The 27,522-nt window shown below is 35.8% G+C and overlaps 1 protein-coding gene across 3 annotated transcripts in view; it reads left to right on the top strand.

Annotated features, from left to right (window-relative positions):
- Positions 1–3,292: 3,292 nt before the first annotated feature.
- Positions 3,293–27,522, top strand: part of TMX3 (thioredoxin related transmembrane protein 3) — a 154,669-nt gene continuing 130,439 nt past the window's right edge. For 2 of the 3 annotated variants that reach the window (XM_074202512.1, XM_074202510.1), the window contains exons 1-4: positions 3,293–3,497; positions 4,568–4,622; positions 12,647–12,686; positions 13,876–13,999. In XM_074202512.1, the coding sequence (XP_074058613.1) occupies positions 3,452–3,497; positions 4,568–4,622; positions 12,647–12,686; positions 13,876–13,999 (265 nt within the window). In that variant the 5' untranslated portion in view covers positions 3,293–3,451. Of the gene's footprint in view, positions 3,498–4,567; positions 4,623–12,646; positions 12,687–13,273; positions 13,383–13,875; positions 14,000–27,522 lie in introns of those variants that run through there. The other variant, XM_074202511.1, reaches the window with a different exon arrangement.

Here is a 27,522-nt window from a genome sequence, read left to right as displayed (position 1 = left end):
ATTACATTATAAAGAGAAGGGTGTAAGGACATTTGCTTGATTGGCCTTAGGTAGGCAGTAGGTAGTCTCCAAGAGAAGGTAAGCCTGAGATGTGTATTTCAGCAGATAAGTCATTCTAGTTTGGGAAACCTAAAAATATAAGCTTAGGTGGAACCCAAAATAAGACCCAAGTAGACCCAAACAAGTAGTGGTTGAGATCTAGAATTTTTTTAAAGTTATCCAACTACCCTGGAGGGTCTCTTGGGTCAGTTTGATTTCTACAGTAAAATTTTTGGATTAGACTAGGCACATGAGGCTAGGTTCAAATAAAATTAATAAATGATAAATATTTTCTCCAGAAGCTGGAAACATTGCCATCTTCCCTGTTGCTGAATCCTAAGGATAATGAACCTTCCTATGTTCTCTCTACTCAGTCTTTCTCTTTCATCTTCCTTTTTTCCCTTCCTTGTTTTCTTTCTTTTACTGTCTTTTCCAATTAGAGTGTGAGATTCTTGAGAAAAGCGACTGTCTGGTTTCCCTGTTTGTATCTCTCTCCTTAACATAGTGTTGGCACATAACACATGCTTAATACATTTTTTTCATTCAATTGTATATAGAAAAGATACATACTGGAGGTGACAGAATTACGAAGGTATCTTAGAATTAACATTTAAGTTATCTGAGGCTTAGAAGAAGATAACAAAGTTGTGAGAAAATACCATTTAGAAATTTTCTTATAACAAGATGTCTCCCATTCATACATTACAATTAACTAAGATTCATTGAAAGCTATAACAGAGAGAATCTTTTCTAATGATCATCTATTGTCATTAATATCAGACTAGGTATAAAGCAAGGAAATGTGTTTAAAAGAATTCTACTGAAGATTTCATTTTGAAGAAGTATTCCTACTGGATAGTGAGTTCATTCAGATACTCCTTTCTGTAGTTGATACATGCCTCCCAAACATGAAAAGACATTTGAAACACTCAAGAGTTTAATCTATCCACAAAAGAAAAATGAAGCAGGTAAAGTATACTGCTCAGATTATTACACACAAGAGTTGGATAGACAGCCTGTAGAGACAGTCCATTACTGTATACACACACAGACACACGTAGACACAGACACAGACACAGAGACACACACACACACACACACACATAAACTCCCAAACCTCTCACAGTACAAATGGACACATTGTTTGACCCAGAATTACACAGGAGACTGGATAGGATTGCCTTTAGGAAATTATAAAACTTTTTAAATCTTCCAACTTCTTCCAGAAACAAAGGCCCATGTTTTCAATACCAACAGTGTATTTTAGAATGTAACACTTTTCAAGGAATGAAAAATGATTATTCATACAAAGTTCAATGGAAAGGTGCATGTTGGGTAAAACCTGGCTGCAACATATTAAAAATCAAGAACTTTGAAAAACTAGAGTAAAGGATGTCATCAGGGAAGCATAGTTGCAAAAAGATGGGTTGGTCATATGGTATGAGTGAGGGAATAACAGGTGTATAATCTGAGATTTTCTGTGGTGTCTTCACAATATCAGTAGGATGAGTAATAGTGAGTGATAGTATATAGTGAGGTGAGGAGGACCTGAATTCAATGTCCCAGGGCAAGTCACTTAAAAAATTCCTCTTCTGGGACATCTAGGTGACACAATGGATAGAGCACTAACCATGGAGTTAGGAAGACCTGAGTTCAAATTCTGCCTCAGACCCTTAATAATTACTAGTTGATCTTGGGCAAGTCATTTAACCCCATTACTTTACAAAAATAATGAACAAAATGTTTCCTAATCTGTAAAAGAAGAAAACTCAAAAATGAACAAGGAGAAAGATAGGAATTGTATACAATGTCCTAGTTTCTGGTAGAGAAGAAAATAAAGTACTTTTACTTGTTGGATGGATGCCCCATGGTGAAGTTTTCAGAAGATGGAAAGAAGAGTTTCACAGGATGATAAGAATGGATAATCTGTGATCTGTAAATTTGTATCATCATGGGGGGGGCTGAAGAGGAGGTGGAGGAAACAGAGACATCCAGATTGACTAGACCATAGAGCCAGTTGAGTATAATTAAAGAAAACAAATACTATGAGAAAAGTAAAGCCTACTTATAAAAGACATTATTTAAAAAGGTTCAATTCTTGATGCAGAAATTCACTTAATGAAACCTACTCGTTTAAGAAGACCTTGCCTTTTTTTGTCATGAACACTCCTTTTTAATAATGTCAATAGATATTATGTCTTTTAATAATGCATGTTTTATGTTCCTTTGGCTTTGACAAGTATCTTTTTTTAAGAAAGATTTTATTTATTTTGAGTTTTACAATTTCCTCCCCATTCTTGCTTTCCTCCCCCCACAGAAGGCAGTCTATTAGTCTTTACATTATTTCCATGGCATACATTGGATCTCAGTTGAATGTGATGACAGAGAAATCATATCCTTATGGAAGAAAAAGTATGAGATAGTACAATTACTTAATAATATAACTTTTTTTTTCTAATTTGACGGTAAGACCTTGGCTGTTTTTTCATGAACACACTGTGGATGAGTATTTGAAAAAATATCTATGAAATAAAAATATATATTTTCAGAAGAAAATAATAAGACAGGGCTCAATTTTCTATATCTCTCTCCTTTTTCTCTCTGATCCTTTAGCGCTCCAGTGGTTTCCACAAAAGTGCAAATAAAACCAAGTATTCATTTAAAAGGAAGGCTACTACATTCATTAATGGAACTTAACCATGGAGACGAACAGCTTGAAGGGCGCTTTTTATTAAACGAGATTTTAGGGGCAGCGAGGTGACCTGGGTTAATAATTCCCTAGCTGTGTAGCCTTGGGCATTGCCTTGTAAAAAAAAAACCCAAAAAACCTAAGAAAACCAGGCTCTTAGAGATATACTTCTAATGTTCTGGGCCTTGGTCACCGGGAAGCAACTTGGTATTCAGACCTCCGCCTTTGGCCAGAGGTGTCTATCTCTGGCTAAGGGGCCGGGGAAGCGCCCCGAGGCGTGTGAGGAAGCGGAGCGCAGAAGGATAAATGCGGTCCGACACAGCCGCCTGAGCCCCAAGTCTCCGGTGCGGCTGCGCCGGCCTCTTCGCCCACACTTCCGCCGCTCTCTCCGCGGGTGCGCGCACCGACTTCCGCCGCCCGAGCTTCCTTTCTAGCCCGGGCCCCGACGCTAGGCGGGCGCACTAACAGAGTCAGGGCAGGCGCGGAGAGAACGGAGGGCCGAGAGAGAACTGCGGCGCATGCGTAGGGAAGTGCTCGGCGCATGCTCAGTAGCCGCACCAGCTCCCGGAGGTGAACAGCGGCCTCGCTCCCGCCTCTCTCCGCTTCCGCGCCGTGACAGCCGAGCTTCCCCTTCCGGCAACTGCTGCGGAGGCGGCCGTCGCCTTTCCTTCCCGCTTAGCTGCGGAAGATCGTCAGCCTCCTGCTAAGTCTGCGTTGGCGACCATGGGAGCTGCGAGCGCTCGGCACCTGCTGCTTCTCTGTGCGGCAGGTAAGGAGGGAGGCTTCGGGCGGCCTCAGCCCTCGCCCGCATACCGAGGGAATGGGGCAGGGGCTAGGAGGCGGGAGGGGGCGGGGAGATGTGGGGGAGGGGATAGTGGGAGAAGCGCCTGCGCGCCTGCCCAAGCCGGGCTGTCATTCGGGGCTGGGGCTGATTGCGCGACCCTGCTGTCTGTCTGTCCCCGCTTCCGTCCTCCCAGCCTGCCCCCCTTCCTCCCCAGCTCCCGTCCGTCTCCCTGCCCGAGGCGCAGCCTCCCAGGCAAGGCCTCTGAGTTCCTCTGCTTTAAATCTTGGAGTTGTGACTTCATCTCCAGCCCTTATTTCTCTCACTGTAAAATAAAGGAGGTGTACTGCATGTTTTGTAAGAATTCAGCCTCGCGGGCTCCTCCTCCCCCAGCTCCATGCTTTGCATAGGATAGGTGTTATGCATATATGCATACATGCATAAATGCAATATCCAGTGAAAGGATGAGGTCTCTTCCTTTGGCTTCACTTGGAGGGGAAGGAGGCTTCAGATGAGAATTCCATGACAATAAATAACCGACCAACTTGAAGCAGATCCTTTTAAATGCTTGGTCTAAGCTTAAAATTGGGAAAAGTTACTATGGATAGGGATAGGCAAGAATAGGTCTGAATTTGTGTCAAATTAGAGGAAAAGTGGCAGCATGTATCAGTGTGTTGACTTGGGTCTCAGATGAAGAGAATCCAAAAAAGTGGTTTTTTTTAAATACCTCTAATTCTTTTCTTTCAAAAGAAGGGGAGAGATGTGAGCTTAAGATGTAGAAGAAAATTGTGTGGTAGAGAATAGCAAGTCTTCTGTTTTGACGAAGAGAAACATTGGAAACAAGTGTTACTTATCCCCAACAGAGATGCACAAGTGCGGTGTACAGTGGCTTAAAAATATTTGTTGAATGAAAGAACTTATACTCATTTTTTTTAGTCGTATACTGAGTGAATAAAATTTCTCCTCATTGTGGATGAGGAAACTTTTTTGCAAAAGATATAACTGCCTTAAAATACAAAGTCACTATATGTATATTGTATTCCTCTTCTGTTTTTCAGTTGCTGTACTTGGTCAGCCCTTGGATGCAGATATTGTAGAAGAGTTAGATGAATCGTGAGTATATAGATATATGTATATACATATTTTAATATATTTAACAGTACATTGCATTTATTACATTAGGCAAACTCGAATAGCATCTACACCTGAATATAGGTGTTTTGGGGAAGCAAGTATTCATTCAGGAAGCACTAATTAAGTGTCTAATGTGTACTAAGTCCTAGGGGATACAGAAAAGCAAGATAGTTCCTACTTTCTAGGATCTCACAGTTTAATAATATGCAAGTTATTGGAAAAGAAATTGTTAAAGAATTAATTTCCTTAGTATTTTAAATATGAAGATGAAAAAGTATAATTCTTATATAAATTGTAGAAAGATTGCATAATAAATTTATTAAACGTTTACTTATTGAAGAAAATTCCATTCTCTATATTTAGACATGGTACTACAAGTACTTGGTAGTTCTCAAATTACTAACCTTTTTGGAACTCGTATTTAATTTTCTCCTAAAGGTGCTTTAATCAACTGTAGATCAGTACATCTTGTATAATTAAGTGTATTTAGTACAGTGCCTTACTAACCTTTGGCCCTGTGTTCCTGGAAGAGAGAGGAAGATGTTTCTTCTTTTCTTCACAGATGCATGAACAGTACTATATACATTTTAAGAAAATGACCCCATTTATTTTCAGTATTTTCTCATGTTCTTTCATGCTATCCTAATCCTTATAGTCTCTAGTCCATCCTCTAATGACGATAAACTCAATAATAAAAGTTGAAGTTACTCTCTTCTGTTCCTAACCATAGCACACACATTCTTTAGTTTAGATTTTTGAAATGAAACAATCAGATTTGACTAGTTGAGTATTGAGCCAAAGAATCTGACAATTCCAGTTCTCTAGGCCTCAGTTTCATCATCTTAAAATGAGGGAACTGAACTAGATTATGTCTAAGTATCTTCCATTTTAAAAGCTTTGATCCTAGAATGATAAATGGATATAATGCTAGGTCAAGATTCACTCAGCAAGAAGGCACTGTATTAAATGCTGGGGATACAGATACAAAAATTTTCCTTCCAGCCATCAAACTACTTATATTTTATTGGAGGTTTGCTTTATGTTCATAGATAAATACAGTATATGTGCAGAATGGTTGCAAACTAATACACAGTTGAAGGAGGAGAGAGGGGCAGGTTGTACTAGCAATTGGAGGAATTAGGGAGGATTTCCTGAAGGAGATGATTATTGTTGAAATGTGAAGGGAGTTAGAGTTACCAAGAGGCAGAGATGAAAGGAATGGTATTCCAGGTATGAAAAACAGTTAGAATAGTATTACAGAGGCCAGAAAAAGTGTGTTGTTTCACAAGCAATAATAGCAGTTGGGTCATTTGGAGTGTATTGGAGTATTGGAAAATGGATTAAGGTGTGATCAGATTATACAATAGGCTGGAGCTAGTTTGTGAAGAAATGCTGAACAGAATAGAGAACCACTGAAACTTCTTGAGCCTCTACTTTGTTTCAAGCTTAGTTGAGTGGAGGATGCATTGAGAACAACTTTAGACTCAGAAAGGAACTTATGAGGCTGTTGGCAGTCCAAGGTGAGAAGTGATGAGGGCCTGGATTATGATGTTTATGGTACAAAGTCAAATCCACAAGTGTTTATAAAGTGCTTTCTGTGTGCTAGACACTGCACTAAACTCTGGGGGTATCAAGAAAGGTCAAAGACAGTTTTTACTCTCAAGAATCTCACAAAGTAATGGGGGAAAGCATTCTGCAAACAATGATAGACAAAATATGTGCAGGATAAATTGGATGTGATCATAGAGGTAAGGCACTAGTATTAAAAGGAACTAGAAAATACTTTTTGAAGATGTTGGAATGTTAACTTAAATACAGTAGCTCGGAGAGAGAGAATGAGCAACACCAAGGAGGGCAATGTCATTGGACTGTAGAGTTCTTGGAGAGAATTAAGATATGAGAAGACTAGAATGATAGAAAAATAAAAGATTCTGAAGAGCTTTAAAAGCCAGAGGATTTTCTACTTGCTCCTGGAGATAATAGGGGCTTACTGGAAATTATTGAAAAAGGTGATGACAACCAGCCAGTCAATATGCATTTATTAAATAACTTATTAGTGGTGTTCAGTGCTAGGGACCCAAATTAAAAAAGAGCCACTGCTTTCAAGGAGTTTAAATTCTAATAGAGACAACAGTAAGCAACTATGTCAAAATAAAGTGTATACAGGATGAATTGGAGTTAACTAAGAAAAGACACTAGCATGAAGGGAGATCAGAAAAGATATTTTGGAGATAGTGGGACCTGATACTTTAAAGAAACCAGGAAATCCAGGAGATAGAGATGAGGAGGGAGAGAATCTGGCATAGAGGGAAGCTAATGAAAAATTTTTGAGTCTGGAAATCGGAATGTCTTGTGTGAGGAACATCAAGGAGGCTACTGTCACTGGAACTCAGAATATTATGTGGTGGAAAGGCAGGAGGAAGTTAAGTTCTGACCAAAAGAAGTTTTTATATTTGATTTTGGTTAAGTAAGGGGGTGAAATGGTCAGACTTGTACTTTAGGAAGACTACTTTGATTGTTGAGAGAAAGGACTGAAATGGAGACCAATTGGAAGACTCTTGTTCTCTTCAGGTGTGAGAGAATAAGGGTTAGAACTAATGTTGTATGATGTTTTGTCCTTCATTCTCAAAAGAACATGACATCAGGGGAGGTGATGCCATGACAAGTATGTGAACTGGATTTGAGTGAGGGTGTGCTGTGCTAAGTTAGTAGCCTCACTTTATCCTCCAAAGCCATCTGGGTCCAGTGGCCAGATATGAATCAGGATGACTGGAGATGGCCCTAGTGTTGTGTTGTGACAGTGTAAGAGGACTTTTAGGTGGACATGTCCAGCAGGTTCGTTGGTGACACAGATCTGGGAGTCAGGAGAGACATGAGGGTTGAATATAAATATTTAATAGATAATAATTAAATCCATGATGAAGATAACACCAAAATAGAGTGTGGGGAGAGAGGCAATGAGAACCTCTCTTTGGACAACTCCAATTTTTTTCTCATTTATTTCTTAGTTCTTTGTAGTTTATATTTCAAAACACTTGTTGCTCCACTGAAACTTACATTATCAACTCTTAATTGTTTAATCCAAAGACCTTTTTTCAGTCCTAACCATTTGTAGCATTTGACTATGTTGACTACTTTCCTTCTGTGGTTTTTGTGGTACTTTTCTCTCTTGATTTCTCTCCTCCCTGTTTGACCACTGCTTTTCAGTCTCCTTTACCATTATTGAATCATCATTCATATCAACCCCATCACTTTGGGTGTTCACTAAGGCTAAGACTCAGTCCTAGGCACTCTTCTTTTGTGTTTCTATTCTATACTTTTCTTACTTGATGAGTTCGTCACCTTCCAAAGGTTTAATTACCTCTATGCTTCAATGTAGATGTTGCCTCAGTTTTCCCATTTATAATGATAGAGTTGAACCCCATCTATTATGACATGACATCTTAGGCCCCTTCTAATTCTAAATTTATGGTCCTATGTTGCATGCAAGTATAATTAAAACAATTTTATTAGGTTTTCTACTGTAACTAGTTAGGGTTGTTTTTAAATTTTGAATTTTTAAATTTAATTTTTAAAATATCCTATCTTGATACATTAACATTAATATTGTTTTTTTTTTCCTTGATTACCTAAAAATAGATGTACCTTATTAATTGTAAATAGCCTGTAGGTCAACTAAAACAAAATTTTAAAATGAAATGAGACACAATCCATAAATGATAGGCAATCAGAGAATGTGTTTGTGATAGAAATTGAGTTTGGTTTCATGTCAGCAGTAGGAAAGAAAGAACAACTATTAGAGTCATCATCTGGCATACTGTTTTTGCTGTCTTAGAAAGAAGTGAAACATTTTTCTTAAAGTCAGATTTGCCATCTTCTTTAAAGCCACACTAATACATCTGAAAGCTAAATTTTGTTTTCATGGTACACATCTTTTGATGTTTTTACTTATTAGCTGAGTTTGAAAGTATTTAATTCCCTATGACTGCAAAAAAAAGTTGAAAGGTACATTTTTCATCTTAGCTCATTAAAATTTCACTGCTTTATGTTTTGATTTCTTTTTCTATGAACACACACCAAAGTAAAGTGTATTGCAAATTTGTAAACTGTTAAAAAATTCTAGCTATCAGTTTAATTATTTTCTTGGTTCTGCATATGTCATTGTGCATCCTTTCATGCATTCCTATATTTGTTTGCTTATGACACAGTAATATATTCATTACATTTATCTATCACACTTTGTATAATCATTAAGAGACTGATGTTCTTCTACTTAGTTTCCAGTTGTGCAACTACAAAAAGTGCCATTGTATACCAAATATTATGGTGTATGTGAAATTTCTATTTTTATCCTTTGATTTTCTTGTATATATATGCCTGTCAGTGGGATCTCTGGACAGAGTATTATGGGCATCTTAGTCATTGGTTTTTTTTTTTTTGATATTTTATTTTTCAATTATGTTATAAAAGTTTTTCAACATTCATTTACTTGAATATATATGTTACCCATTTTTCTACCATAGTTTCTTCCCCTCTCCCCTCAATGGCAAACAGTCTGGTAAAAGTTGTACATGTGCATTTGTGTTTAACATATTTACATATTAATCATTTTGTTTATGAGAAATTAGGGCAAAGGGAAAAGAACCATGGAATAGGAAAGAAACCCATAAGAGAAGTTTTAAAAAAGTGAACATAGTATCCATTCAGATTCTATGGGTTTTTTCCCCCTCTGGATGGGAATGGTGTTGTCCATAAAAGATCTCCCAAAGTTGTCCTAGCTCTCTGAACTGCCTAGAGGAGCTGCATCAACTCACAATGTTGTTGTTAAAGTGTATCATGTTCTCTTGGTTCTGCTCCCTTCTCTCAGCATCAGTTTGTAAAATTCTTTCTGACATTTCCTTGTTTCTTATAGCACAATAATATTCTATAACATTCATATACCATAACTTGTTCATCCATTCCCCAATTGATGATATCTCCTTAATTTCCAATTCTTTACCACTACAAAATGATCTGCTCTATTTTTTGAACATGTGGGACTTTTCCCATTTTTTTTGTGATTTTTGGTTGAAAGGTATGGTAAGTTTTATTGCTTTTTGAAAATAGTTCTGTATTGCTCTTCAGAATGGTTGAATTATTCACAATTCCACCAATAATATATTAATGTCCCAAGACTCCCACAACCTCTTCAACATTGACCAATTTTTCCTTTTTTGTCATCTTATCCAATCTGATAAGTTTGAGGTGGTACTTAAGTTGTTTTAATTTGCTTTCCCCAGCTTTCAGTTTTCCTTCAAATTGGCTACATTGGTTTTATCAGTGCAAAAGCTTTTTAAATTCATATAGTCAAAATCATCCTGATATTTGGTATGGGATACGAGTCTATGCCTAGTTTTTTTTTTATTTTCTAGTTTTTCCAGCAGTTTTTGCCAATAGTAAGTTTTTATCCTAGAAGCGTCTTTGAATTTGTCAAATAATAGATTACTATAGTCGTTTACTACTGTTTCTTTTGTACCTATTCTAATCCATTACTCTATTTCTTTTTGTTTTTGCAAGGCAATGGAGTTAATATGCTTTGCCCAAGGCCACGCAGCTAGGTAATTATTAAGTGTCTAAGATTGGATTTGAATTCAGGTCCTCCTGACTCCAGGACCGGTGCTCTATCCACTGCACCACCTAGCTGCCCCATTACAATTATTTTTAACCAGTACCAGGCTGTTTTGATGACTGCTGCTTTATAGTGTAATTAGGTCATCTTCCTTGAACTTTTTTTGCTCCAGATGAATTTTGTTACTACTTTTTCTGGCTCTGAAAATATGTATTTTTTCTTAATTTAATTGGTATGACACTGAAAAATTAATTTAATTTGGGTAGAATGGTCATTTTTTATTATATTAACTGGGCCTAATCATGATTTGATTTTATTTCTGTGAAAAAGTGTTTTATAATTGTGTTCATACAGTTTCTGGGTTTGTTTTGGAAGGTAGGTTCCCATGTGTTTTTTGTTGGCTATAGTTACTTTTAAATGGAATTTCTCTATCTCTTGCACTTGGGCTTTATTGTTGATGTATAGAAATACTGATGTGTGTGGGTTTATTTTATATCCTGCTACTTTACTGAAGTTGTTAATTGTTTCAAGTAGTTTTTTAGATGATTTTCTAATGGGTTCTCTAAGTATATCATATGTGCAAAGACTGAAAGTTTTGCTTCCTATTGTCATTGCTAATTCCTTCAGTTTCTTTTTTCTTATTGCTAAAGCTAACATTTCCAATACTATACTGAGTAGTAGTAGTGTTAATGGCATTCTTGTTTCACCCCTGATGTTATTGGAAATGCTCCTAGTTTATCCCTATTACAGATAATGCAAATCTATCAGGATCTGGACTTGAAGCACAATTCCTTTTTACTTTCTAGAATGATCGGACCAGTTCAAAACTGCCAATATGACTAGTTTTTTTGGGGGGGTGGTGGAAGGAGTAGTTAGAGGGAGGCTGAACTTAAGGAAAAATGCACAATAAAATGAGCATTTCCATTTATAAAGTAAATCAAAAAAAAAGAAATTATACATCAAATTGTGAAACTTTTATACATAAAGATTGCTTTTCCTTTTAGATATAAAACATTGAACATATAATTTTTGAAACTATCCTGCTTGTCTGTCTTTCCTTTTAGCCTTTGTTCTGTTACCTTTTGTGCTTAAAAAATATACTTCAGTAATTCATTTCTTATTTTTTTTTGCAATACTATCACCATCTCCCCAGTCCTTTTAACAATAACAAAAATAATAATAACAAATATCTATAGGCAAGTACATCAAATTCCCATTTTGGCTATGTCTGAAAATTTCTGACTCATTCTCTTTGCCTATTTTCAACAACCTCCTAACATCGACTATTTTTAATTCTTCTTTTTAAAACTATTTTTTGATCATTTATCCATTGGAGAATGACAAAGGGTGTAGTTAGTGAAAGAAGAGGAATTAGAGATATAAAAAATGGACACTGCTTTTTCTAGGAGTTGGGCTGGGAACAGAAAGAAAGATATGGAACAAAAATTATGAATTGGATAAGATCTGCCATATTATGTTTTTGAGGATGAAGGAAGCCTAGTGTCTCCAAAGACAATAAAGAAAGAACTACTTGTTGCAGAGAAGATTGAAGATTCAAGAGAGAGAGAGAGAAGGGAATAATTGAGTATACTTTCTAATAGGCAAGATGGGAGAGATTAGAATCCAAGTGTGTGTATAGAGAGTTCAGAAGGAACATCTCAGTGTCACAGACTAGAGGAAAGAAGGAGAGATTGGGAGGGCATGTGAATGATGAAGGGAGATGAGATGAAGGGAATAGGAGAAGATGGAGATCATATTGGATGGCTTCAGTTTTTTCAGAAAGGTCAGTTGAGAGGAGAACTGAAGGGGGTAGAGAGAATGGAAAGGAAAGAGAATGTTTGGAATAGCTTTTGTGGAGAGTGAGATAGGGTACCATTTAAGGAGGAATAAAAAAATTTCTTTGAGTTCCCAGTTGATGTTGAATACATGAATTGTAATGTGTACTTAGCATGATTGGAGTAGTTCCTCCAGCTCTGTTGAGCAGCTCAGTAGTAATAGAGGAAATTAAAAATTAAAGATGGAAGTAATCCAGTCTGGTTTTACAAGGGAGAAGAGCAGAGCAATAGAAAGTTGAAATGATAATGAAGAGGATTGAATGTGAACTCAGTGCAGGGGTAAAAATGACACTAACTATTCCAGGGATAAGAGCAGGAAGAGGAAAAGACTAGGGGTAATGTAATAATGGGTGGCAGAGAATATTTTAATAAATTATAGCATAGGTAGTCATGATAGTATCATTTCAATATATAGAATATGAGTGTATATATGTGTATGGTACATATATAGTAAAATATAAATATTAATAAAAGTTTTCAGTCTTATTCTTTGGAAAAATGTATTACAAAATTGTAATTTGAGCTCATACATAAATCAGATCTATTTTTTTCTCTTTTAGATTTAAAGACAATCGGAAAAATAGCATTTGGCTTGTAGATGTGAGTATACAACTTCGTACTGGGTTTTTTTTTTTGCATAATACTTTTTGTGTTACTTTCTGCCATTTTGTTCCTTCCTGAAGGAAATGATAGGACACTTTGAGTTTTATATCCATGTAATGTTTATGTTGAATCAGTACTTGTGTAAATTAATAGAGTAGAATAATTTGAGAATTATACCAAATTTTTACTAATAGTATTCACCTCATAGTCAATGTCAGGGAACCACTTTATTAGGTAAAATCTTCTTATAATGTGACCCTTTTGATACCTCATTGCTAAATCTTCCTTAAACAAGTTACAAGGTAGGTCTATCCTATACTGAACTCCACTTTCTAATAAAAGTGTCATAGTAAAATTATAGTGTAATTTACTTTTAAAACAGACCTCCATTTGTCTAAAACCTTAGCAAACAGGGTTAGAATAAATCAATAAAGTCCACAAATGAGCCCAGACTTAATTTTTGTCACTTGTTTATAACCAAACAGTTCAGTTTCTTTCTTAATGAGTATTTTGTTAGAGCTGCAAATGATGAACAAAATGGAATTAATTTGAGTTTCATCTTACCTTCCTTTCCTCACTTTCAGGTCAGGGGATAAGTTTAAATCTTATGGCATGGAAGGGCTACGGACAATTTATTATGGCTCTTCAACAGGTGGACCTGGCCAAGACCCCAGCCAGCTGGTGGCAGAAAAGGTCAGGTCCCTACCTGGTTGGGTGGTCAATGGATATTTATTTAAACAGACCAGCTTCTTCCAGTCCCAAAATGGAAGCCCTGGAGATTCCTCTTAAGATATGGGGGGAAGTCAGGGAAACCCCTAGCAGTGTGGGGCTATAATAAGAAATCTAATCTGAAGAAAAGAATTGTAATTATCATCAATTATTAGTTTTCTTTTTGTGTTAATTTGATTCCTGTGATTATAAAATATGAGCAAATTCACTTGCAATTAATGATATCAGAACTATAAATAGTATACTCCATTTAAACTGACATCTGTTTTAAATGAAATTGGTATGATGATTTTTATTTTGAAAATTTAATTATGAAAAAATTATTAACAGGTAATTTAGCAGAATGGAATTCTTGATAGTTCAGAGGCTCTTTAAAAAATCAGTGTAATGTTTTGCAGGTTGCTTTGACATTTAGAATCACTGACTTTTTAAAAAAAGCTGTCTTACTTTATTCTAGTTTTATGCCCCATGGTGTGCACACTGTAGAAGATTGGAACCTGTTTGGAATGAAGTTGGTTTAGAGATGAAAAGGCTTCGATCTCCAGTCAAAGTTGGAAAGATGGATGCTACTTCCTATACTAGTAAGCCTTTCTTCTTTGTATATTTTAATGTGCTCATTATCAGAAACCTTGATGTCTTCCTTTAGTAAAGATTTTACAATTTTTCCCCCACTCTTACTTCCCTCTCCCACCCCCACTCCATGGAAAGCAATCTGTCAGTCTACTTTGTTTCCATGTTGTACATTGATCCAAATTGAGTGTGATGAGAGAGAAATCACATCCTTAAGGAAGAAGCAAAAAGTATAAGCGATAACAAGATTAGGATGTCTTCCTATATAAAGAGCAATAATAACTCTCAGTGGTAACAGATTAAGTAGTAGCATTTGTCTTTGCCCTGTGTCTTCTTATACGAATAATATGTTAGTAATTTCTGTCTTTTTATATTAAATTGTCTTATTAAACTACTATTTGTTGAACCTTGTTAGATGCTTTGGGAATACAGATTGTAAGTAAGTCTCATACTCTCAATCCTCAAGTTCCTTGCAGTTTAGTTTAAGGAGGGAGGATTTCCTGTGAAATGGTTTGAGAATAGCTAAATATTCAATTGTGAGATCCTAGTTACAACTACAATGGAAGTTCAGAGTAGGAGAGCTCAAAGTTAAAGTTTGATGAAGGAAATGAGATTTGAGCTGTGTCTTAAAAGAATTTAAATAAATAGGAGAGGAATAAAAGTATTCCAGGTAGGGAAAAATAGTTGAGCAAAGGCATGGAAAATGAATATCAGGTAAATACTTAATCAATGAATTCTCTTGTTTTTAATTTAGTACCAAATAGTTTTGATGATTTCTGGTTTGTTTTATAGTTTGAGATATCATACTGCTACCTTTCTTTTAATTGTACTGTTTTTGCAAATTTCCTTTGTTTCCTGACCTTTTTTTCTTTCAAGATAGATGTCATTATTTTCTTTTCTAATTTTCTAAAATAATACATTCATAGTTTGTCATGGTGCTGGATGGGAAATTAATTTCAATATTTTTGTCATTTTAAAAAATTATGTTGGCAAAGGCCTAACCAGGAGCAATTATAAAGAGTATACTGTAGTTCTTCAGGGTGTCTTGTGAGGAAATATGTAGGGATTTTGAACATTCTCTTGTTATTTTTGAATGGAATTTCTCTTTTCCAGATGCATTTTGTTGCTAATAACAGGAAATATTGATGATTTTTATAGATTTATCTTGTACATTTTGAATGTTATTGTTTCACTTAATTTTTAATTGAATTTTAATTAATATTCTAATTTAGTTTGATCATCTTATCTTCATAAAATTATGATAATTTTGTTTCTTTTTTGTCTGTGTTTTTCCCTTGATTTCTTTTTCTTGTTTTTAGGTTATACTACTTTTGGGCAATTAGGTGGTAAAGTAGTTAGAGTGCTGGGTCTGGAAAATTCATCTTCTTGAGGTCAAATTTGACCTTAGATACCCTGCTAGTTATGTGACTTCAAGGAAGTCACTTTACTGTATTTGCCTTGGTTTCTTCATCTGTAAACTGAGCTGGAGATGGAAATGGCAAACCAATTCAGTGTCTTTGTCAAGAAAAACCCTAATGGGACCACAAAGAGTTGGACACAACTTAAATGACTGAACAAAAATAGTTACTTTTTCTAGAACTTTGTCAAATAATTGAACTGATAATTGTCCTTTTTGTTTTATGTGTGATTTTTCTAGAAAGACTTATCTTTATTTTAATATTCTTTTAAAAAATTTTATTTTGATTCTGAGCTTAAGCACTAACTATAACGAACATTATTATATATTGTAGAATATAAAAAGAGGATTGTATGTAAAACTGTAGAACTCCCTGTGAACTTTTATAGAGGATTTGAGTTTCTTTTTATGTATTTGAGTTCAGCCTTTAACTTTCAAAGCCCATCCTGTTTGACCATTTCTTTTAGGCTTCCTTCTGTTCCCTTTACTTTAAAAAAAAAAGATGCCTCACTTCTTCTCTAGCCCCTCCCCCTTTCCATTCATTTTCTTTTTTGTCTGAAGGTCAACAGCCCACTTGATCAGTCTTTTCCAATCATAATTACTCAGTGAATTAGAATTCTCAAGTCTTTAAAAGTTGTTTTTTGTCTTGTTTTAGTATAAATTATTCTTCTTTTTCTGTTTATTTTATTCTATATTAGCTCATACAGGACTTCCCGGGTTTCTTTGAATATGTCTTTTATAAAAATACTACATTACTTTCACGTTTCAATGTTTTAGATCTGTTCCCCTATTGATGGGCAACATCTTAATTTCCAGTTCTTTGTTATTAAAAAAAACTACTATAAATATTGTTGTACTTTGAATCTTTTTCCTCCTCCTTTGATTTCCATGCATTGTAAATTTGGTAATCTTATCTCTGAATTAGGGTTTGCACAGTCCAGTGATTTTTTTTTTTTGATGTAATTACAAACTACTTTCCAGAATGGCTTAATATGCTCAGCTCCACCTATATTACAATGGTATGCTTATTTTCCTACAGTCACTCCAAAAGTTGTCATCCTTTTTTTAATCATCTTTGACAATATGTTTGATTTTGAGGTTGAACTGTTGCTAATTTTGTTCCAGTATAAAGAATCATTCTAACCTGAGAATGCAGGTGTGAAAAGAAAATAGAGATTTATTAAAAGAAGTTACAACACAAAAGAAAGTAATAGGAAAGTTAAGAAGAGATTAAGGAAAAGCTATATGGATTGCTAATTAATCTTGGCAGGCCAGCTGCCTGACTGCCAAAGTCTAGAAAGCAAGAGAGAGCAACCCCTTCCCGAAATCTCTGTAAATTCCCCCATCAGGGTCTCTGGGAAGAGGTGGTGACCTGGGAGTAGCCCAAGTCCTACTTTGGAGATTTTGCCTTTTGGGGGGAGTGGTTGAAGTTATCAGATTTCAGTATGGATAGTCTCCAGGTGTGTTTCCATCTCCTGCCCCACCAGGCTGTCCCAATCAAAAGAAGATGCAATCTAGATTAGATTGAAAGGTCAGGCCTTGACCTAAATTAGACTAAAGGAGTATTTTAACCTAGGGATAAAGGAAGAAGGAAGATTTCCTTAACTGTTCAACCAAAAGATCTACAAAATTTGTCTCCAACCGACCTCCGCATTCTCTATGCCTGTGGTGCTCTGCATCAGAACTGTAAGATTGCTTTGATTTGGACCATCTTTCTGTATATCTCTTGATTGTATTTCTTCCTTTGAAAACTATTAATAAATGTATTTTAATCATTTTTTTTATTTTTCAGTTATTGTGTCATACTATTTTTTAAATATTTATTAATGTATTTATACTTTTTTTTACATGATAATTATTTCCACATAGATCTTCCCTTCCCTTCCCTTGGACCATCTCTTGTTGCCCAAAAAAAAAGGTCAAACATGTATGACCACAGGCTACCACATTTGACCTTTTTTGACATTTGATATATTGGATTGATTTTGATGATTGCATTTTATTCCAACATTGCTTTTTTGAGTTTTTTAAAAATCACATTATTGTAGTCATGTATTATTTCTGAATTACTGTGCTCTGTGTCAAATCAAACATAATATTCTATCATTTCTTCTGGCACTGTGATATTTTGTTCCCTCCATTCAGAACAGTTTGTTCATTAATTTCTTATCTAATATATACACTCACTTTTTCCCATGGTTGCTTTTTGATGTTTTGCTACTACAAAAAAAAAAACCCTCAACACTTCCCCCTTAATGTTTTTATAACTTTATGTCTGAATTCCTAGTGTTGGGATTTCTAGGTCAAAAAATATGAAAAATTTAAAAACTTTCATATCATTCCAAATTGTTTCCCTTTTTTAAAAAAAATTTATTTTCACATTACCAAAATAGTCTTGTAAAAGTAAACGTGATCCCCTCTCCCCCCCAAAAAAGATAGAGAAACCTCTTGAAAAATAAAGTGAGAGAAAAAGAAAAAAGTTGTACCTAAGTCTATGTTCAGATGATATCAGCTCTGTCTATGGGATGGATTTCATTCTTTATCATAAGTCCATTAGAGAAGTTGCTTCAATATTTCTTACTATAGTTACTGTTGCTAACTGTATTTCCCTCCATCTTTTCTTCCCCACTCCATTTATTCTATTTTCTCTCTCCTTTCACTTTGTTTTTCCTCAAAAGTGTGTTGTGGGGCATCCAAGTGGTACAGTGGACAGAATTTCGTTCCTGGAGTCAGGAGGACCAGATTCCAAATTCAGTCTCAGATTACCAACAGTCACCCAGCCATGTGATCTTGGGCAAGTCACCCAACCCCACTGTCTTGCCAAAAAAAAAACCAATAAAGAATGTATTATATCTGACTACCCTCTCTCATGATCTTCCCTCTCCCCTCCCCCTGTTCCCTTTTCTTCTAGGGTAAGATAGATTTCTATACCCTATTGAGTGTGTATATTGTTTCCTCTCTGACCCATTTGTGATGAGAATGAAGGCTCCCTCACCTCCCCCCCCCCCTTGCAATCCCCCCTTCCACTCCATTGCAAAAGTTTTTTCTTGACTCTTTTGAGAGATATCTTAACCCATTCTACCTTTCCCTTTCTCCCAGTAATTCCTTTTTTGCCCATTGACTCCATCTTAAATACATTATACCTTCATATGCTCTTACCTGGGCCTTATCTATATATGATCCTTCCAACTGCTCTATTAAATGAGATGGTTCATATGAGTTATCAATATCTTCTTCCCATGCAGGAATACAAGTAGTTCAACATCATTAAATCCCTCCTAATTTACCCTTCTTGTCCACCCACTCAATGCTTTGCCTGAGTCCTGTACTTGGAGATCAAACTTTCTATTGAGCTCTGGTCGTTTTAACAGGAAAGTTTGAAATTCCCTATTTCATTTAATGTACATCTTATTCTTCTGAAAGGGTTTTTTGGTTTTGTTGGCTAGTTGATTGTTGGTTGTACCCTAAGCTCTTTTACCTTCTGGAATATCATATTCCAATCCCTATGAACTCTTTTTTTTTTTTAAGGTTTTTGCAAGGCAAATAGGGTTAAGTGGCTTGCCCAAGGCCACACAGCTAAGTAATTATTAAGTGTCTGAGACCCGATTTGAACCCAGGTACTCCTGACTCCAGGGCTGGTGCTTTATCCACAGGGCCAGTGCTTTATCCACCTAGCCGCCCCACTATGAACTCTTAATGTAGATGCTACTAAATCCAGTGTAATCCCAACTGCAACGCCACACTATATGAATTGTTTCTTTTTGGCTGCTTGTAATATTTTTCTCTTTGACTTGGGAGTTCTAGAATTTGGCTATAATATTCCTGGGAGTTATTTTTTTAATATCTCTTACAGGAGGTAATTGGATTCTCTCAATTTCTATTTTACTCTCTGCTTCTAGGATATCGGGGCAAGTTTCCTGTAGGAACTCTTTAAAAATGAAGTCAAGGTTCTTTTCCTGGTCATGACTTTCAGATAGCCCAATAATCTTTAAATTATTTCTCCTGGACCTGTTTTCTAGGTCTTTTGTTTTTCCAATGAGATATTTCACATTTTCTCCTAGTTTTTCATTCTTTTGGTTTTGTTTTATTGTTTTTTGATTTTTCACAGTCATTAGCTTAACTCTATTCTTCTGTCTGAGGCTGGATTCGAACTCAGGTACTCCTGACTCCAGGGCCAGTGCTCTATCCACTGTGCCACCTAGCTTCCCCTAGAGAGCTTTTTTATCTCCTTTTCCTTTTAGACAGTTCTGCTTTTTAAGGTATTCTTCTCCTCACTGACCTTATAGACTGCTTTTTCTGTTATTTTCTTTGGTGGTTTTTTTTTTCGTATCTCTGTCACCAAGCTGTTGACTTGGTTTTCATGATTTTCCTGCATCACTTTCATTTCTCTTCCCAAGTTTTCTTCTATCTCCTTTACTTGATTTAAAATTTTTTTTATTTAAGGCAGTGAGGTTAAGTGACTTGCCTAGGGTCACACAACTAGGCAATTAAGTGTCTGAGGCTGGATTTGAACTCAGCCAGCTGCTCCTTATTTGGTTCCAAAATCTTCAATAACCTGAGACCAATTCCTAGTTTTCTTGGAGGCTTTGGATACAGAACCTTTGACTTTGTCATCTTCTGAGTGTGTGTTTTGATCCTCCATGGGACCAAAGTAATTATGGTTAGATTCTTTTTTTTTTCTGTTTACTCATTTTCCTAGCCTATGACTGGTTTTAATGTGCATCCCAAGCTTTTGGGTGTTTTTTGGATGCCTCACCTGGGGCCCTCAATTCCTTCAAGGTCTTATGAGAGGCTCTGACTGCCCTCCTGCCTATGCTCTAGTCTGTGCATGACCACAGATACACGCCCCACACACATACCCTGGAGCTGTTCCTGTTGTACTGTGGCAATAGGGGACCCCAGACTGTGACCTGGGTCTGAATATGGACCAAACAACAGAATCCTTGTAATAGGAATAGCAGAGAGAACTCAACAGTCTGCCCCAGTCACCTTACTATCTGTGGGCTGAGCACCTGAGCACTCTGGAAGCAGCTGCTGGGTGCCTCCCTGCCGGGTGGTTCCAGAGGCCTACTTCCATTTCCCAGATTTGCACTGAGACCTAAGCTGCACTGGGCTGTGTGCTCACTGGCAGAATTTCCCTATGACCTTCTAAGTTGTCTTTGGTGATCCCTGTATTGGGAGGTCCTGGAAAGCCAGGTACCCCATAGGCTGATCCTGGAAGGCTAGGGCTCTTGTGAATCTGGCTGCGCTGAAGCCCCTTCCCACTGGGGCAGAACAGAGCCTTCTTACGGTGAATTTCCCAAGCTATCTTGGGCTGAAAAATTGTTTCACTTGGTCTTTCTGTGGTTCCTGCCACTATAGAATTTGATTAAAATCATAATTTTTAAGCTATTTAGAATATTCTGGAAGAAAGTTTCTGGGAATTACTGCCTCTATGCTGCCACTTTGGCTCTGCCCCTCCTTTTAATCATTTATAAGTCTTATTCTTAAAAATTGAATCAGTTTCTTGTATATGATGGATATGAGACCCATTATCAGAGAAACTTGTAAGAAATGTATCCTCATTTAATGATTTCCCTTCTAATGTGAGCTATATTTTTGCCATTTTTGCAAAAACGTTTGATTTTAAAATTGTCTATTTTTCATTCTGTGATCTTTATCCCTTATTTAGTAACGAACTCTTCCCCTTCTATAAATTCAAGAGTTAATTTCTTTCTTCCTCTGATTTCTTTATGATGTCGCCCTTTACATCTAAGTCATATATACATTTGAACTTATTGTGGTAGGTCATGCATTATCTCAAATGATACTTGTAACAACTTTGTGCTAAGTCTAGTTTTTATCCTGATTATTCAGATGAGGAAACAGTCTGAGGGAGTTTATTTTATTTGCTCAAGATCACACAACTGGTAATTGTTTGAGACAGAATTTGGTCTCTTTCATTTACTCCACCTGATTTGTTATCATTATTATGTGTTCTCCTACATCCTATCTTTGTAATTTTTCCTGTCTTTGTCTTTTGTCTTTTTCTTTGCAAAAAAAGGTGATGAAAGGGGATCTTGTTTTATACCATGGTACTATATATAATTTCATCTGTTTTATTTATGATTTCCCTCCCTTACATATTTTATCCTCTTTTTTAACTTCCCTCTCTCCTTTTTTGTCACGCTTATTTTTATTTCTTTGTTGAGTTTAATGTATTTCTATGCCAAACTGTATGTATCTAGCCATCCTTTTTGTTGTTCTGGTGCAAGTGATTTCCATCCCTCCACCCCTTCCTGTATTTGTAGTTTATTTTATGTAACCTTATTTTAGGTTACATTAAGTTCCCTCCCCTTTTCCTTCCTTTCTTCCATAGTAAAGCAAAATTAAATCAGTGCAAGCCTCTCTATTATTTAAGCTCTCTCTTTTATAACTCTCTGTGACCCTTGCAAATAGTGGACCACCTGAATCCTAGACTGTCTTGGCACTGATTTGGGTCTTCTTCTTACTGTGACTCAGCAGGACCAAGCATTTTGTTTCCTGGGCAGTAAATCCAATCTGTTGTCTTGTCTATTTTTCTTTCATAATTCCTTTCATATCTACCATCTTGTCTCTATTGACACTGCCACCACCATGGTATATAGAACCTTATCATCTTGTATCTGGATTATCAAAACAGCCTTTTGGTCTCCCTGCCTCCAGTCTCTCTATACTCTAGACTGTCTTAACACTCAGATGTCAACTTGATCTTTCTAAGACACAGGTCTGACTATTTCACTCACCCCTTTTCTCTACCCTCCTTCATTTAGTAAACTCTAGTGGTTCCCACTTGCCTTCAAGATAAAATCTTCAATATAAAATCTTCTATCTGGACTTCAGAGCCCTTCATAAAATAGCCACTTCTAACTGTTTCAGTCTTCTTCTACCTCACCCCCATATATTCTAAAAGCTGGTGACATTGATTTATTTTCTGTTCTTTGCATAAGAAACTCCATCTCTAGACTCGAGCATTTTCACTGGGCTGTCCCTGTGCTTGGAATTCTCTCTCTCTCCTCACCTTCATCTCCAGGCATCATTCAGATCCTAACTAAAAATCTTACCCTTTGTAAGTCTTTCTTGAATCCCTTTAATATCAGGGCTTTTTCTCTATGTCCAATTTATCCTGTATATGTTTGTGTATATTTTTGTACATCTTAATCTGATATATTGTTTTCCCATTAGATTGTGAGTTCTTGAGAGCAGGGACTATCTTTTACCTTTCTTTTGTATCTCATCTCCAACATTTAGCACAATGCCTGGCAGGTAGTAGATGCTTTATGAATGTTTGTTGACTAACTGACCTCTACCTCCTAGAATTCCTTACTTCTTTTAAGACTAAATTAGAGCACAACTTCTGCATAATGTCTTTTCTTATCTTCTCAGTCTCTACTGCTTTCTATCCTTAATATTACTTTGTATTTTATTTATTTCTATATTTATTTGAGTATATATATATATATATATATATGTGTGTGTGTGTGTGTGTGTATATATATATATATGACATACATGTGCAAGTCATCTCGAGAGAGACCAATGGAGACATTGTGCTAGGCAGGTCAAACTACTTCAACTTCTATCTTCCCTTGGCCTCCAGTGGAGACAAACCCCAAGAAATCCAGGAAGTGGAGTGTCCCCTAGATCACCTGTTCCACCTTGAGCCTTCAACTCATCCCAGCATCAGACAGAAGAAAAAAGGACCCTACTATCCCCACCACAGAATCCACTATCACTTGCTGGTCAATGTTATTTGACTAGTGGGTAAGCCCAAGAGTCCCCAGAATAACAGAACTTCCTTCAGAACTTCCTTCCCCTCTCAAGACCACCAACTGTGTCCTTGGACTTGTAACCAACATCTGGGAGCAACTGTTGTGAAAATAGAACCTTCCTTCACCTCCTCAGAGTCATAGCTACTGAAGATTTGGAAAAAGGATTTTGTTATCAAAGACCTTAGCACTTTAATTGTTCAAATTTAAACATCAATGTGATTTTATCAATGGAAACAACATTAAAGAAGATGCTCTGCTCCCTGCTTCACTGTTGTACTGTTAAGGACCACTAGACTGATCCATCTGACTTGCAACCTAAATCTGTTATACATTATCACCTTCCACTTGAAATGTGAACTATCTGAAAATAAGAATTGTCTTGCCTTTCTATTTCCAATGTTTATAATACATACTTTACATATGCTTTCTTCTTTACACTGTATTTTATTTCTTCCTATTTATGAGTTTATATGATGTATATGTATGGAAGGATTAGATTTATAGATCTATTACTGGAAGAAACCTCAGAGAAGAAATGATACAAAATCATCTTCCTACAGTTGAGAAAATTCAAGTCCAAAGAGGTAGAGTAGTTTGTCTAAAGTCACAAATCCTGCTAGTATGCCATAGGCTGCAGAACTTGTGATTGTTCCATTGTACACCCATACTGTCTTCCTTTATGGCTCTGGTATATAGAGAACATACTCAGTAATGATTTTTTTTAACTATAATTACTGTTGACCTGAATAGCATTTTACTTAAATTTTTTGACTCAATTTTTATTAGTGACATTAACCTCTAATTCTGTTATCTACTTTTCCATCATTTTAGAATTAGGAATATTTTTGTCTCATGAAAAGAGTTTGGTAAATTTCTTTTTCAATTATTGAAAATAGTTGTTTAGTTTTTGTTTTTTTCAATTGTAAAGCTTGATAAAAGGGTATATATTTTTCCCATTTATAATTCCTTTATGATACGTTCATTTTTGTTTTTCAAGTTTGGGTTTTTTAATGTCACTAGTTCATGTTCATTTGACTGTTTTAATGGATAAAAATCCATTTTCTTTAATGTCTTTATTTTATTATCACAGAGTTATGTATATTCAGTTCTGATAATTATTTTCTGATAAATATATTCTTTGTTACAAATTTAATTTATTCTTTTTTATTTTGGGTAATTTTCTACTTTTTTCAGGTGAGCTTTAAAGTCTTATTTTATGTGTTAGTCTTTAATATTGGATAGGCTATTGGAAAACTGGCATATAGTTAATAGAGCTGAAAACTGATTTAGCCATTCTGGAAAGCAATTTGAAACTATGTTCAAAAAGTTATAAAATGGTTCATACTATTCCTTATCCTGTGCCCCAAAGAGATCAAAGAAGGAAGAAAACGACTATCTTCATCTCTTATTTCTTATCTATCTCCATTTCCAACCATCTATACCTCTGTCTCTATTTCCATTTCCATCTCCAATCATGTATGCCCATATGTATATGCTCACTCTCACTCACACACACACACACACACACACTCACTCTTATAGCAGTTCATTTTGGTTCCTTAAAGAATTGGAAATTAAAGAGGAGCCTATCATTTGGGGAATGGTTGAATATTATAATATAGATTTAATATAGTGCTGTTGTTTTATAAGAAATGATGAAAAAAACTTTCACAGAAGCCTGGGAAGACCTGTATGAACTGATATATAATAAAAGTGATCAGAGTAAGGAGAATGTGATAACACCATTGCAAAAGTAAAAAGCTTTAAAGAACTCTGAGCAACAAAATCACCAACTACTATTCTAGACCATTGTAAAGGCAAATAACTTTAAAAAGATTGAAGAACTCTGAGCAACAAAATGACCTCTATTCCAGGTGACCCTCCTAAGAAATATTCTAAAAGTTAGAACATGCTTCTTATCACTTGACAGAAAAATGGTGAATTCAGAGTGCAGAGTGATACATTTTTCTGGACATGGCCAATAGGAGAATTTATTTTGCTTTGGCCATGTAAATTTGTTTTGAGGGTTTCCCTTATTCCACGGAGGGGAGGTGAATTAGGGAGAAAAAAGGTGTTTGTTAATTGAAATATATTTCATTAAAATTTTTTTTATTAGTTCTACCAAAATAAAAGCCAATTTATTGTCTTCTTATAATTTCTATTATCTTGTTTTTCATTTTATATCTTTTCCTAATTATCTTCTGTACTTATTTTAGGTTCATTTATTATTTTTTCTAGTTTTAAAAAATTATATATTCGATTCATTAATTCACTTTTAAAAATTTTGTTAATGTACAATTTCAGATACAATGTTGATTCAGAAGAACAGTTTAGTCTTCTAAAACAGTTCTTTAAAAAGTTTATCTTCAAAAAAATTAGAATTTAAAAAATGATACTAAAATGTGTACTCTGGTTTCAGCATATTAGTTTCAAAGATGTCTTGCTTGTCTCTTGCTCTCTCAACCTACTTTTGTTCTCTTTTGGGCACTTTATTTAAGTGTTTCATTGATGTTCTTTTTTTCCTTTTTCTTTTTAAGGGGAGATCATTATTATTACTTAGTCCTCTTCTTTATTGGACCTCTTTCCCCTTTCCTCTACCAAAAAAAAAAAGCAAACTCTGCCATGCAGCAAGTTAGCATAGTCGATTCAGACCATGTCCACACATTGGTCATCCAAAAATATAAGCATTTTAAATGTATTTTTCTTTACAGTGGGGTAGTCATTGTTGAAATTATTTTGCTCCCTCTGCATCAGTTTATACCCCATCCTTTTTTCACTTCTCTCAGACATCTTCTCCCACTACCTACCTTCTTCTCCAGTCTCTAAGTGAAGAAATGACCCTTTATTTGCTACCTTTTATATGTATCTTTGATCCATTTTTTTTTTAGGTTTTTTTGCAAGGCAGTGGGGTTAAGTGGCTTGCCCAAGGCCACACAGCTAGGTAATTATTAAGTGCCTGAGATCTGATTTGAACTCTGGTACTCCTGACTCCAGGGCTAGTACTCTATCCACTGTGACACCTCACTGCCCCTGATCCCATTTTCTGTTGCAGATAGTTAATAATCTACATTTTAAATCTAGGTTCTATTTATAATGCCTCCTATCTGCCTCTTCAGTTTTATTATCTCTATCAGATTTCCTGATCCCTTTTCCCTCCTCCTACTACACACAAGCACATACACATTTAGGAACAAATCTTTTTCTAGTCTGCTAATTATTTTTTGCTAAGCAGGCCATAAATTCTGTTTTCATAATTCTTTTTTCTCTTTTGATCCCATTTTTTCCCTCAAATTCTCCAGGATCTTGTGTCTCATCAAGTATTGAATTATAGTCCTTTGTATTGCAGTGTTTATTCTTGGATGACTGAATTTGTTTACTAGATTTGGAGACCTTATTTCCTTCTGTTGATATTATTGATTTATCTGTTTTAAGGTTTTTGAATTTTCTTCTTTTTGTGATCTTGGGTAATTTAAGTTACTTCTCTTCCCCACCTCACTCTCATATTTTACCCTGTTGCATTCTTTCTGATTCTCTCCCTTTTGATTGTGGTTTCCTTGACAGCTAGATATCAAATCATCTTAATGTCCTCCTGTGCTGGGCAGTTCGTATTTCAGTGGCTTGGGTGTCTGCCCCAGTTGACTTTCAAGTGCACCATCCTGGCCCCATCTGGTTGCTGTGCTGTTTCTCCCAGTCTTGGTGAAATGTTGCAAACTCCACCTTCTCCACTTTGACTCCCCCAAATCTTTCTGTCCTGTTATCCTATTCCTGTTCCTCTATTCTTTTAATTCTTTGGTCCAACATCAGCAGTTTGAAACTTTGAATTGTTGTTGCCTCAGTTTTGTAGCTTCAGGCAGACTTTTGTTTCTCAGGGTTTGTGGCTGCTTGGGTAGCATTCCCTAGCCTGGATCTTCAAGAGACTGGAGGGGAGGGGAGTGGGGAAAGACTGGATTATGGGGTGAGAGTTTATTACAAGCCTTCGTTGGGTCCTTGAAGGACAGCTTCAGTCCTGTAGAAATAAGGGAAAGGTTTTGATTGAACTCAGGGCAGCCCTTATAATAAAGTGATATGAGATAATTCAAAATGATCAACTATACCCACTATTTTGGTCAAAAATAAGTCCTGGCAGATTTCCCCTTTAGTTGTAAGGACCTCTAAATTACAGTCTTTCACGTTGCTTTTTTTCTCCCTGTTCTCTGAATTTTAAGAAGTGTTAGGATTTTCTCAGCAAATGGAGGTAAATCATTTTATTTTTTTTTTATTTTAGGGTTTTTTGCATAAAATAGATCATTTTAATTCATCTTTATTATAGAAATGTTACAGAAAATGG

The sequence above is a fragment of the Macrotis lagotis genome, chromosome X, assembly GCF_037893015.1.
Source record: "Macrotis lagotis isolate mMagLag1 chromosome X, bilby.v1.9.chrom.fasta, whole genome shotgun sequence".
Taxonomy (NCBI): Eukaryota; Metazoa; Chordata; class Mammalia; order Peramelemorphia; family Peramelidae; genus Macrotis; species Macrotis lagotis.
This window is presented reverse-complemented; position numbering and strand designations above follow the sequence as displayed.